The 14728-nt window shown below is 39.8% G+C and overlaps 1 protein-coding gene across 2 annotated transcripts in view; it reads left to right on the forward strand.

Annotated features, from left to right (window-relative positions):
* Positions 1 to 13529, forward strand: part of LOC117966885 (DDB1- and CUL4-associated factor 15-like) — a 58982-nt gene extending 45453 nt beyond the window's left edge. For both annotated transcript variants that reach the window (XM_059006822.1, XM_059006823.1), the window contains 6 exons: positions 3505 to 3596; positions 3972 to 4100; positions 6870 to 6952; positions 7185 to 7289; positions 9769 to 9884; positions 10674 to 13529. In XM_059006822.1, coding sequence (XP_058862805.1) covers positions 3505 to 3596; positions 3972 to 4100; positions 6870 to 6952; positions 7185 to 7289; positions 9769 to 9884; positions 10674 to 10729 — 581 coding nt within the window. In that variant the 3' untranslated portion in view covers positions 10730 to 13529. The remainder of the gene's footprint in view (positions 1 to 3504; positions 3597 to 3971; positions 4101 to 6869; positions 6953 to 7184; positions 7290 to 9768; positions 9885 to 10673) is intronic.
* Positions 13530 to 14728: the final 1199 nt, after the last annotated feature.

The raw sequence follows: 14728 nt of genomic DNA on the forward strand, positions 1-14728 counted from the left end.
GCTTGTGGATTAGAAATGATATAATCCTATCTGGAATACAATTAACGTCAAATGTTTGGGATAAATGTATCCTGCATTTCTAACATTATATCCCAAATGTAATCCAGTTTTTTTCAACTTCATTATCTATTAATATTCTATCCCAGTGTATGTTTATAAGTTCCTGTTGCATTCCTTTGTAATCTGCTCTCCTGAAATTGTATACCTTTGTCTTCGATTGATGTACGACCCTTGATTTATTTGCCACAAATTCTATCATATTATGGTCACTTATTCCTAGTGGTACTATTACCTGTAAGTTGTGTATCATTTCTTCATTGTTTGTTAATACCAAATCTAGGCATAGATTGTCTCAAGTTGGGGCATTCACCAGTTGTGGTAAGAAAAAATCGTGCACCAACTGTATCATTCCCATATCCGCAACTGTTGTCCGAGGTCATGTGATTATAAAATTAAGGTGTCCCCTTCCTTACTTTATTTTTTTGATGCTTGCATATAGGTTTTCGTATAAAGATTCATCAGAACTTGGGGGCTGTGACTGAAATATAATGAATCTTAGTTGTAAATCTCCCTCCCTGTGAGGGCGCTAAGCAGCGAAAGTAGAGTTCTTTGGACGGGTTGGCCTGACAGTTCTTTACCAGGGCCGGGAAGACGGTCAGTCTGGAAGAAGGCGAGACTCCGTTGCAGGAACGTATTAACCCGGAAGAGAAACGACGTAGCAGCTGTAGATTGTAGAGACAGCTGCACTTGTTTACCAAGGGGTCATAAAAGGGGAGAGAGAATCGCAATCTACTTCTTCTCTTGGTTTTGAGGTAGAAAATAGAAGGACCGGGAGAGACCCAGAGAAACAAAAAAAGTATTTGTGAGTGTTTTTTGTTTGTTTGTCGTTGTTAGTAATTGTCTTTGTTTGTGAATCACTAGACAGCTAACACTTATCTGGTGCTGTCGCCTTGGGCCAGCACTACCCGGAACAACACTACACCACAGTCACTTAATAATAAATTGTTATCACACACCACAAGCACTATGGACGCACCCGGACTGGTGACTGTGTACAGTATTATTGTAGGCCAGATAACGTGTGTTTATTATTTGGGCTGCAAACCATTATTATTGTTACCTCCGTGCTTACACATTGGTGTGTATTGCCAGAGTTTTATTGTTTGGTCGCCAGACCGGGATTAGAAACAAAAGATCCCTTTTCCAAAACGAATTACAGTTATCTGGTTGTGATTATTTCTGCACTGCATCACCTCTGCACCTGTTCTCACTCAGCAGCCACTTTGACACAGGGCCTATAGCAGACTCCCACTATTAAACCTTTAGATTTGTTTTAATTTAATATTGATTCACTGTTGTTGCCATTACTTTCGAGTATTTACCATTCCATGTCATTTTTTATGTATATTGCGCCCCCTCCCTTTTTTATCGGGTCTGTCTTTCCTAACAGACCTGTATCCTTCCATGGTAAACTCATCTCCATCATTTGGAGTTAGCCAGGATTCCATTATTCCTATAATGCCGTAGTTTTCCACATTGACTATGCCTTCTAATTTTAGAAATGTGTTTCTATTGCTTCTTGTATTTAAATATAGGCAAATTTGGTTGTACTTGTTTGTTTCAGTGTTGTTCCCATCTACATAATTTCCAATCCTGTTTTCGGTTATTTTATTTGTTGTTTGCTGTGTAGTTTGTAGTGTCTGATTACTGCCTGATTACTCTGTTAACTGTCTCCAGTTGGATCCCCTCCTGTTCAGGTGCAGCCCATCCCACCTGTACAGGCCACGCCCTATCGAGAAGGTTCCTCAGTGCCTCATAAATCTGTGCCCCTCTTGCCTACACCAGGTTTTTAGCCACGTGTTAAAACTTCTAATCATCGCTTGTCTTCTTGGCCCTGCACGTGGCACCGGTAGTATTTCCAAGAAGACTACCACAGAGGTTCTACTTTTAATCCTTTGCCCCAGCTCTATACATGATATTGTGCACCTGGGCACCAGGTAGGCAACACACCAGTCACGACTCTGGATCATGGCTGCATACCTAACTATCTATGTTTGTAATGATTGAGTTCCCTATGACTTTTGCTGCCCTGGGGGGCTGTGGCACCTTGGTGCACTGGCTCTGCACCACACCCTTCACTATGCAGTGCCTGGTGAGGTTATCTTCCCCGAGGGGAGCAAACCTGTCCAAAACGCGCTGTTTTGGCAGAGGGTGCACTCCTTTTCCTTCTATTCCATCCCACTGAAACCCAGTCCCTACCTGGTACTGACTGTTCTTCACTACCTCTATTTAAGGCTTCGCGCATGCTCAGTAAAGGTGATATCTATTGTGGTCAGGTGCAGTGAATAAATCAGGTCCACACAATCTTTCTCCCAAAACAGTCTGTGTTTTTAATAATAACAAAATAATAACAATAACACAAATAAGTCCACCCCTTTACCAGCGATGGTATTGGGGGGTACACTTCAGCTCACTTAATTAAAACAAAAACTAAACAAAAACGGGACTTTGTCCGTCCCCACGTTCTCCGTGCACGCAGTGCTCTCGGTCCTGAGAAGCATGGTCCTCACTCCTCCTCTGCAACACAAAACACACGTAATCCAAAACAATAAAACATTACAGGCTCCAGCCGTCTGTTTACATTCTCAGCGCAAGGGGAGGTTTTGACGTAGCTGCTTCCCCTTTGTACCCAGCAAACTCCTCCCTGCAGTCAGCGCGTCGCCATGGTTTCTCCAATAGAGGGCTGCCCCGCAGCTGACTGCAATGGAATCGTCCTGAGTACTTGCAGCTACGCGCCCCTCCTAATATGGTCACCTTCCGGTTTCCACCTACCACCGAGGTGGTAGATCTAGGAGGCAGCATACCTTCCCCCTTACACAGCGCACTTTCTAATCGGGAGGGAGATTTACAGCATCGATCCTTTCTCTCTATCACACTACTTTTTTCATGGTCTACCAATTCCCTGTGACACTGGTAAATCACAACGAACCATTGCAGCTTGCTCCACCAATTGCACTCCACAGAGGAGAGAATAACAAACCTAATGGTAGAAATGATCGCTTAAGAGACATTGGGTATCCACACTGTTGAAGGACAGGGTGAAATACATAAAATGGAAATTATGCATAAGATGGGCTTTATGCATATACTGTACTTGTATTACACTTCCTGTTAATAAAAATAGCTACTTTATTGAAGCATTGTCAAATAGTACCACGAATGTTGATTTAAAGTGTAATTGTTTAATTGTTTGTAAATTACGTATATTCAATTATTAAAATATACGTAAATGCCTATCCTTAGTACCCCAGTACCTAGTACCTCATATCTATTAGAGAAAGGAGAGTTAAATACTTCTGTATGGTAGAGTAATTGGGTATTATTGATTTCAGGCCTCATTTGTCCATTGATATCCTTTTGATACAGTCATTTAGACATTGTTACATGAACAAATATGAGCATGGTTTTTTAATTAGTTGTTTCTCTGATCCCTGTTCTGCGCAGAGTATGAAGATGAGAAGATCCTGCTGCCCTTTACTATGACTGACCTAAAGGGACGGAGTCTGCAAGCACTCAGAGGGGAGGCGCAGGGGCAGGTGATGGAGACAGAAACCAATTTATGAAACGTTAGATAGTGTGTGTGTGTGTGTGTGTTTCCCTCACTCCCGCTGCTGTCTTGTTTATGTACAGGCAGTACGTGTTATTTGTATCTCTGTCTGCCTGTGTGTGTCCCTTACCCTCCATCCCTCCCTCCCTCTCTCTCTCTCTCTCTCTCTCGCTCTCTCTCTCTCTCATATCTCTGTAGGATCTATGTGTGTGTGTGTGTGTTTATTTCCCTCAGTATCTCACTGTGTGTCTGTGTGTGTGTGTCGGTCTGTGTATCTCGGTCCTTGTCCTCTCTGCAGGGTTAGTATCTGTGTGTGTCTCTTTCTGTGTGTCTCAGTCCCTCACCCTCCCATTCCTCTCTGCAGGGTCAGTATGTGATGGTGGAGCAGCTGACTCTGGATTTCGAGTACGTCATCAATGAGGTCATTCGGAACGACGCCGCCTGGTCCAAACAGTTCTGCTCCTTCAGTGACTATGACATTGTGATCCTGGAGGTGAGGGGGAAGCGGGGAGGAGGTACTTCAGTTTCTTAGGCTGTTGAGTTAATGCAGTGATGATGTATAGTGCTATCCAGGGCCGAATTAAGTTTAATGGGGGCCTGGGGCTGTTATCGTTTTGGGGGCCCCTCTTTGCATATTAATTTGCTTCCCTTTACTGTTTTACTACCACCATACTCGACTAACATTAATGGCAAATTATTCAGTATTGGCTGATCCATATTTGACCTGATTCGATGTTTGAATTAGCATTGGCTACAGCGCTAGTTACTGGCAGTTTCAAATACAAAATGGGAAGTGCAAACTGCAGACTCTTGTCGTAAAAGCAAGTTATCTGGAAATGTGTTGTCCTTATCTCTTATGAGTATGTATAATAAGCTTGTAGTAAATACATATGCAGTCAAAAAATTTTTAGAAAATATTACAAGGATAGTACACAGCACTTTCTTATATAATGTTGTTTTTTTATTATTATTTGTGTAATGCTACAGCTTGTCTTTTATTCATTTATTTTTTTTTGGGGGGGGGGGGACAAATGAGGCAGGCTGTGTTTTAAGACAAACTAAAAACTTCACAGAAACCCGGTTTAAGAAAAATGTACGATATCAGTAAGTCGCACAAGGCCAAATTGGAACTTAGGCACAAACATAGCCTCCCGTATTTTAATATGAATTAGTTTATTTTCATTTGGAACGAGAAGCTGACACCCTGGGATCCTTCAAGAAGCTGCTTGATGAGATTCTGGGATCAATAAGCTACTAACAACCAAACGAGGAAGATGGGCTGAATGGCCTCCTCTCGTTTGTAAACTTTCTTATGTTCTTAAAACTACATGGAAACACACACAACCCAAAACTGAATAGAGTGAGAAAAAGGTGAGACTTATTTTTATTTTTCCGTGGAGATTGCCCCACTGTATTCCATATAAACCCAAGTCATTTCCTCCTGTTGATTTCTCTCCAATGTGTTTTCCGAAGTACTGGTACCTTTACATACATTTGTTGGTATTGTATTAATATAGCATGTCAGTGTTGGTGGTTTCACATATCTTCCTCGCGATGATGCTGTATTTGTGGTGTTTCTGCTTTTCAGCATTGCTCTCATACTTCCTAGGTGCTGCTTTGTCAGACATTTACAGGTTCTGATCTGCATCACGTTCGCGCTGCAGCACACCTGATAAAAGTGGCACGTGACTTGATCACAGGTCAAGTCATATGATCAGACAGTCTCTGCTCCTCCAACGCAATACAGCTTGGTTAAACAGACCTGTTCCGATCCATACAGTCACATGCTACTTATTAATTTTTTAGATATTGTATTATACATTTTATATATATATATACAGATATATATATACAGATATATATATATATATATATATATATATATATATATATATATATATATATATATATATATATATATATATATATATACATACACCCCCCCCCCTTTGCTATGACACTCCTAAATAAGCTCAGGTGCAACCAGTTGCCTTCAGAATTCACACAATAAGTTAAATGGAGTTCATCTGTATGCAATAAAAGTGGTTTACATGATTTCTGATTAAATACACCTGTCTCTGTAAGGTCCCACAGTTCGGTAGTGCATTCAAAGCAAAGATACTACCATGAAGACCAAGGAGCTTTCAAAACAACTCAGGGATAAAGTTGTGGAAAGGCACAGATCAGTGGAGGGGTATAAAAAACCATCAAAGCCATTGAATATCCCTTGGAGCACAATCAAGTCGATCATTAAGAAGTGGAAGGTATACGGCACCACCCAGAATCTGCTTAGAGCAGGCCGTCCTCCCAAACTGAGCAGCCGGGTAAGAAGGGCATTGGTCAGAGAAGCCAGCAAGAGGCCAATGACAACTCTGAAAGATCTACAGCATTCCATGGCTGAGATGGAAGAAACTGTCCATGTGTCAACAATAGCTGAGGTACTCCACAAATCTGGCCTGTATGGAAGAGTGGCAAGAAGGAAGCCATTTCTGAAAAAAAAAACATGTAAAATCCCACTTGGAATTTGCAAAAAGGTATGTGGGAGACTCTGAAAAGATGTGGCAAAAGATTCTGTGGTCCGATGAAACAAGAATTGAACTATTTGGCCTAAATGCAAAGCGTTATGTCTGGCGCAAACCCAACACAGCACATCACCCAGGTAACACCATCCCTACTGTGAAGCATGGTGGTGGCAGCATCATGCTATGGGGGTGCTTTTCATCGGCAGGGACTGGGAAGCTTGTCAGGGTAGAGGGCAAAATGGATGGAGCTAAATACAGGCAAATCCTTGAGGAAAACCTGCTTCCGTCTGCAAAAGACCTAAGACTGGGACAGAGATTCACCTTTCAGCAGGACAGTGACCCCAAGCACACAGCCAAAGCAACACTGGAGTGGCTTAAAAACAAGAAAGTGAATGTTAGAATGGCCCAGTCAAAGCCCGGACTTGAAGCCGATTGAGAATCTGTGGCAAGACTTGAAGATTGCTGTCCACCAACGATCCCCATCCAACTTGACAGAGCTTGAACAATTTTGTTAAGAAGAATGGGTGAATATTGCACGATCCAGAGGTGCAAACCTGGTAGAGACTTACCCCAAAAGACTCACAGCTGTAATTGCTGCTATATATATAATATATAGGGACCCCTCAGAATCTGAGGCCCTGGGCTGCAGCCCCTAAAACCCCTGCGTAAATCCGGCCCTAGTGCTGTCATAGTCCTAACACAGTGTTAATGCAGCGCTTTGTCTCTTCCTTCTTCTCTAGGTGTGTCCTGAAATGAACCAGGTGGTGATTAATATTGGGCTGCTACTCTTAGCATTCCCTACACCAGAGGAAGGGCAGATCAGGTGAGCAAGTGTACACACACACTGACATTGAAGCACATTGACACACTGACACACTGAAACACAAATATCCTCTCATTTGGAAACTTTCTCATGTCCCAGAAACAACAAAAAAGGTTTACAGTTGTTTTTGTTAAATTCATGTACAGTTTTATTTTATTTTTATTGCATTGTCTTTTTCTGTTTTTGAGAAGGTTAATCTTTCCCTCTTTCTCTCTATCCCTCTCTCCTCAAGACCCAACACATACCACACCAGTCTGAAGGTGTCCTGGGACCTCAGTACTGGTGCCTTCAGGACTGTGGGAGTGGGGGACCTCACTGAGGTCAAAGTGCAGTCCAGGTCAGTTCAGGACTGTGGGAGTGGGGGTCCTCACTGAGGTCCAAGTGCACTGCAGGTCAGTTCAGGACTGTAGGAGTGGGGGTTCTCACTGAGGTCCAGGTGCACTCCAGGTCAGTTTAGTTGGTTTTGGTGTCGAGGAGACATGTACTCCGCTTCTATTGTCACAGTGAGTGGAAACAAAAGGCGAAATTCATGGGTTTCGTGAAAGTCGTGACCACTTTGATATAATTAGGTTTGCTACGATTCGATTTTTATTTTTTTTGCCAATTCGATGATTTAATATCAATGTTTATTTTTTAAAGATTTTTTTTCTTCTATTTTTTCTATTTTTATAGCATAAATTACAAGTAAAAATAATATGCACAGAACAAAACATTAGAAGTTAGAAGAACAGAACTAACTTGTACTTATTATTCGGCGTCTGAGCTCCGCCCCTCTCCTGCTTCAGCACAGCAGGACTCACTGGAAGGCAAGGCAGATCGGCCCACTTCATCCTGCCGCGGAGACTTCAACTGTCGGTCAGGGTATTGTGCACAATACCCATTAAGTGTTTTCTTCTTGCGCCCAAATCAAACTAGTAACTCTCACTGTACACCTATATCAAAAGCTTACCTACACCTTAACCCACGAATTTCAAAGTAGGCGCTTTTGAATGACAAGCTCTGTAGCTGGCAAATGAAAGTGCACAGTCTTAATGACTGACAGTCATTTAAACAAATGAGAGCATTGTAGCGCTGCTTCAGTCAACGAGATCTATCAGAACAGGATGAAATAACTGACAGTGAACCTGTAGTAGCCTATTAAGAGACCACCAAGTTGACTGACTGCGACCCCTAGCCATTCAGAGTGGAACAGATAGAGGACAGACAGCAAGTATAAAAACTACACAGACTAGAGATGATTTCTAAATTATTATTTTTGGTAAGAAAATAAAAAATAGCGAGTGGTTTTGCCGATATTTATCCTATATGAATTTATTTGTCAAACTCATATTTTTGGGGAATTCGACATTTAACACTAGAACCGCCAAGATTTCGGACTAGATACAACCGCTGCACCCGCAAAATGTGCGGCTTCATTTTAAAACTTCGGCTCTATTTTAAAGCTTCGATATGAAAATGAAAAACAAACAATCGGATACAACTTAATATTTTTATTTATGAACATCATACATAACATTTTCAGAGCAGAAACAGTGTATTTACATTGAAAATTAAACTTTTGTCTTATTTTTTCCAAAAAGAGCACATATACATAAACATGAAAAACTGTAATAAAATAAACTTTACGCAATAAACTTCTGTGTAAACAGGTGTAGAAAGCTGTATGCACATATAAAATTATAAAACATAAATAACTAGTTATAATAATAGCATAAAACAAAAATATAACATAACTTATGCGACGTGAAAGCGCTTTGAGTGAAACAGAGTTCAAAGGCTCTGTCTGTCTGTTCAGATTTCTGTTACAGCTTTCTAAGTACAATCTACGCAGAAAACACGCTTTTCAACTGTATCAGTGCATTTGCCACAGACTGCCTTTTCACAACGGGCGCAGACATCAAAAGTTCTGTTTTTATTGCATTTAGCAACCTGGCATTGTCTTTTATTCCGTGTGCCAGTGGGCGCAGCGCTGGCTGAAGGTTGAGGGTCATTTGCCAGCCGGCCTTCGTGACTCTTATCAAAACGAAGTCCCTCTGAGTGATTGTGTTGCCGGTGCACTCCTTGTACAAAACCAAAGCGTTGATGGCTGCCAGGTCCAAAACATTATAAAAAACAGCCACAGGCCATCTGCGAGTACCACCTTTGACAGAATACAGCCATGCCTTTTGATCCCGTATATCCACACCGTACTTCGTTGCGTTGTAAAATGCTAGTCTCTGGCTTTCGTTTAGCATCAGTCCCGACGGTCACTGATCTGTGCAGAGAGCTTAGAATACACACATTCTTTTACATTTTTTTACACCGTCACACTCAGGGTGGCACAGTCGTTCTACCTGAGAAATGTAGTGTAAATAGTGATATGTGTAGAATGACTTTCATCAGTGTTTCAAGCACTCAACAGGATTATAATACGTTATTTCACAATGACGTTGATTTTATTACAAAGTTCAGACTAAATTGTTGGTTATATTGTATTGATTTCAATATGCTGCATAAACAGCGGGTCTGGTGGTTGAAGAAGCAAGTACTTATAACGTATTCATTTTTACGATTCTGTAGCTGAAACACCGTATAGGTATTTAATTCAAATATTTAGTAACACTTTAAGAATGGACATGCACGAGATTCACATACGCAGAGATATTTCAATTTGAATTGCAAAAGCCGTTCAAAAAGCGGCTATGGCGGTGCTAGTGTTAACAAGCTTTACTGTTAAAATCGAAAAGTAGCAAGCCTAGATATAATCGAATCCTTAATAATAATAATAATGATGATGATGATGATGATGATGCTGCTGCTGCTCTGGCCCCTTCTAGTGGCAGCGTGTGGACCTCCTATCGAAAGAGCTGTGTCAACACTGTGATGAAGTGGCTGGTCCCAGAGAACAGCACCCGATACATCAACCGCATGACCAATGAGGCTCTGCACAAAGGTATGGTATCACAGTGCTGCACACAGATTACAGCTGTGCACTCTGAACTTGGGCTAACACTAAACAGTCGTCTATTATTATTATTATTATTATTATTATTATTATTATTATTATTATTATTATTATTATTATTATTTATTTCTTAGCAGACACCCTTATCCAGGGCGACTTACAATCGTAAGCAAATACATTTCAAGTGTTACAATACAAGTAATACAATAAGAGCAAGAAATACGATGTACAAAGTACAAGTGTGACAAACCACAATTCAATAATACAGCAGATAATAGTGATAGTTACATCAGGATATAAAAGTCTAGAAAAGTGACAGCCGACCTCAGAAGCTTTCAGTCAACTAATCTCACACTTCTGTTTTAAATCAGTAGCAGCAGCAACATATTAATGCTTTTGTTTAAAGTTTGTGCTAGCAGCAACCAGCAAAGTCTATATTTTAATTGCATTCAGCTGTTAAAAAGAAAAAAGTGTTTTCATAATTCAAGGTAACCACCTAAACATGTCGTCACTCGTTAAATCTAAATAAAAACAAATAGACGGAAAGCTTATATTAACGTATTCAGTCTGTTTATGTAGAACCTGTTGTGGTTTAAATGTTCAGGATCTTTTGTTATTGATATTCTGAGTGGCGATCTACACTCTCAGTGAGTGTAAGTGTACTTGCTGCTAATAGGTTCCACGGGAACATGCCTTCCAATTAAGCAGTAGAATCTCGTCGGCATTCCTGCACAGTACAGGAGTCTGACCGAGTGTCTGCATTGCGTCTCTCTGCAGGGTCATCTCTGAAAGTGCTGGCTGATGGCGACCGATACACCTGGATAGTGCTGTGAAGACAGACAGAGGGAGGGAGAGAAAGGCAGGCTCGCCTCTGGAAGATACTGGTTAAACAACACAGAACACAACTATTAACAACAATATTAATGTGAACAAGAGCAGGAAGAAGAAATAGTCTGAAAACTACCTCTGAAATACTGTCTCTGCATTCCAAATTTTAATTAATCATCATTATTACTATTATTTTTTGTCACAATCATTAGTACTGTTGTTGTGCTTTACTGGATCAAAAGATTGCTCTGTCTGAAGTAGGAGGGACTGGGAGGGGGAGTTTAGACTTAAGTTGGTCCATATTTTAACTCTCAGTGCTTGAAAATCCCACTCACTCGTTCTGCCTCATAAAAGGAATTAGAAATCCTGTTACAGTCTGGATTATGCCTCTTGTGTTACATTTCTGTGTCTGATTGAAGGAAACCTTGCGGAGAACACTGGGGTCTGAGTGCTGTACAAGACCAAAAGCACAACCGCATAGCTTATTGTAGATCACCAAATGCTTATGAATGAAGAATAAGTGTGTTTTATGGTTGGTACAAATCATCCTCTCCCTAACGCTTATAGTTGGTGTGAATAGTCACAGACAAAAGTACTGGCATCCTACAGTGATTATACCATAAATCAAGCTAACAGATTAAGGACAAGCAAAGTAAAAAACATAGTTTCTAGTAATTTAACAAATATCTTCAAAAAAAAAATATGTATTTAATTTAAAGTATTCGTTCATGACAGCAGTATTGGCACCACTGCATTAGTATTTTGTGACCTCCCTTTTGCTGTTATTACATTTTTCAGACGTTTCTGAGAATTCTTAACCAGTATGTTACTTCTTGGTGAAATCTGTGTCCATTTTGCCTTTCATATTTCCTTCATCTTAGACAGATTGGAGACACAATGCTTGGCTACTGCCTTTTTCAGATCATTTCTGTTGAACTAAGATCAAGTGATTGCAAAAGCCATTCAAGAACTTTTATCATTGCTTTCTTCAAGAATTTGAGAGTTGACGTAGCCATATGTTTTGGGTCGTTGTCATGTTGGAAGATTAACTGTCTGCCAATCAGTCTGTGAGCAGATGGTATCACTGTACTATGTAGAATGTTTTGATACATGGCTGCATTCATCCGATCTTCAATCACATGAATGTCTCCAGTCCCTAAACTGCTGAAACACCCCCATGTCATGATCTAACCACCTCCATGTTTAACTGTAGGTACAAGGTTTTCTTCATTGAAGACATTCCCTTTTTTTTCTCCAAACATACTGTGGTCCATATTTAGGGAAACGTTCTATTTTATTCTCATTGGACCAGAGAATTTTTTTTTGGATTGCTTCAAATTCCTGTTTATATTTTTGGCAAATTGTGGCTGTTTGTTTTATGAATTCTTTAAAAGTGGTTTGTAGTGATGTCTTCCGTCTTCAGGTGCCTCTGTACAGTTCTTTCATGCACTGTTATGCCTGATGTTTCTAAATCTTTCTTTAAGTCCTTGGCTATTAATCTTTTTTTTTTATTGGTTTTTTTTTGCTGCTTGGACGATTCTCCTACCTGCTGTGCCTGTAATTTTCTTTGGATGGTCACTTCTTTCAAGTGTTTCAGTTGAATTTGTTCTGTGGTGGTACTAAATTATTACTCTGATTGTGGATTTTGGTATTCCATATTTCTTTTGATACTGTTCAGTTGCCATGTCCTTTGTTGTAGTTTTGTTACGAGTGCTTTTCTCAAACGTGAATCCAGCTCCAACTCTTGACCATCATCTGTTTTGCCAAAACGTTCTTCTCAACAGATGTTGGAAATAATTACCTAATCTTCTAGCTATTGATTTGTTAAACCTACCAGAAATTGTGTATTTTGGTCATATTCATTAGTGGCTAATGTTCACTAAATGCTTGAATTTGATGTATTTTCTTGAATTATATTAAGTTAGGGTGCCAATACTTTTGTCTGCAACTGTACATTCTCTCCCTGTCTTAATTGTCAGTCATTAAATTATTTGATCTTAGTATGTATCATGCAAGAAGCCCATCATCAGGACTGAACATGTATCGTGATGCTTTTCTTATCACAACCTGTTTTATGAGAAGTATCTTGTATCGTATCTGCAGCTGAGAGCAGAGTCCAGGGTTGAAGTGCTGACAATAAGGAGACTAATTCAGCAGGAAGGAATTGAATTGGGGAGTGGAGGGCCCTCTCCGGTTTGTACGTGTGTGTGTGTCTGGGCACAGTGTGGCCCTGGGGTCAGGGGTCAGGGGCCAGGAAAGTTTTGGAAGACTAAAGTTTGTATTGTGATTGTATCAAATTTCCTAAATCACAGATCTCGAATGTGCAGTTTTGAAAGAAATGCATTTTATAGTAAACATGTATTTTATTTTTTAAAACATCTGGAGTGACTTTGTCTTGAAATGAGCAGCCAGTAAAGTTTGGTCCTGATTCGAAGGCTGCTGGTTAATACACAAGTTCCACTGCGTGAGGTTAAGCGCTTTGGGCAGATACTCTACATCGCAGGTGTGAGAGTGAGATGTACTCCCACAGACTTAATACATGATCATCTTGTAAAAGGATAGAATATTACTTGATTCTGTCAAGATTTTTTTTTTTAATTTGTGCTTTTTTTGTATTTTTTTTTGTTTTTATTTATTATTTTTTTATTTGTATTTTAGTTGTTGGAAAATACACAAGATAGGTCTGCTTTCTGGCTGATGATGATTGTTGCTGGGGTTTTTTTGTTTGTTTTTTATTGGTTCTGTGCCAAGGAGGAGGATGAGGGTGGACAGAGAATTCATCTCTGAATAAAAAGGATTTACGTACATATGTCTTGACTGGTTCCTGTGTCTTTTAAAATTGTGTGTACTGTCAACTCAGGGTCTCATTCACTAAGCAGTTACCACTGCACCAAGTTAAATGTTACAAATAAACAACTTGTCCGTTTTAAATCAGGAGCTCCAGCATTCACCTTAGTTGCTTCTAGCTACTTCAGTATTGTATCACAAAAAAAAGGTAAAAAAACACTGGTGTTTATAATGCATAATTGAGAACACCAACAAGTGTAAAGAGTAAGGCCATGAATTACTAATTACTTGCCTACCTACACACAAACAGAAAATAACACACATTATATATATATATATATATATATATATATATATATATATATATATATATATATAAACACACACACAGAGTAATCCATTGTGGATGCACCTGACACATATCCACCTAAACCGTTTATCTGCCATGATCAAGCTCTTCAGCAATGTTAGTTTATTATTAAGAACATAAGAAAGTTTACAAACGAGAGGAGGCCATTCAGCCCATCTTGCTGGTTTGGTTGTTAGTAGCTTATTGATCCCAGAATCTCATCAGCAGCTTCTTGAAGGATCCCAGGGTGTCAGCTTCAACAACATTACTGGGGAGTTGGTTCCAGACCCTCACAATTCTCTGTGTAAAAAAGTGCCTCCTATTTTCTGTTCTGAATGCCCCTTTATCTAATCTCCATTTATGACCCCTGGTCCTTTTTTCTTTTTTCAAGTCAAAGTCGTCCCCTGGGTTGACATTGTCTATACCGTTTAGGATTTTGAATGTTTGAATCAGATCGCCGCGTAGTCTTCTTTGTTCAAGACTGAATAGATTCAATTCTTTTAGCCTGTCTGCATACGACATGCCTTTTAAACCTGAGAGAATTCTGGTTGCTCTTCTTTGCACTCTTTCTAGAGCAGCAATATCCTTTTTGTAACGGGGTGACCAGAACTGAACACAATATTCTAGGTGAGGTCTTACTAATGCATTGTAGAGTTTTAACATTACTTCCCTTGATTTAAATTCAACACTTCTCACAATATATCCGAGCATCTTGTTAGCCTTTTTTATAGCTTCCCCACATTGTCTAGATGAAGACATTTCTGAGTCAACATAAACTCCTAGGTCTTTTTCATAGTTCCCTTCTTCAATTTCACTATCTCCCATATGATATTTATAATGCACATTTTTATTGCCTGCATGCAATACT

This window comes from Acipenser ruthenus, chromosome 34 (assembly GCF_902713425.1).
Source record: "Acipenser ruthenus chromosome 34, fAciRut3.2 maternal haplotype, whole genome shotgun sequence".
NCBI classification, from domain to species: Eukaryota; Metazoa; Chordata; class Actinopteri; order Acipenseriformes; family Acipenseridae; genus Acipenser; species Acipenser ruthenus.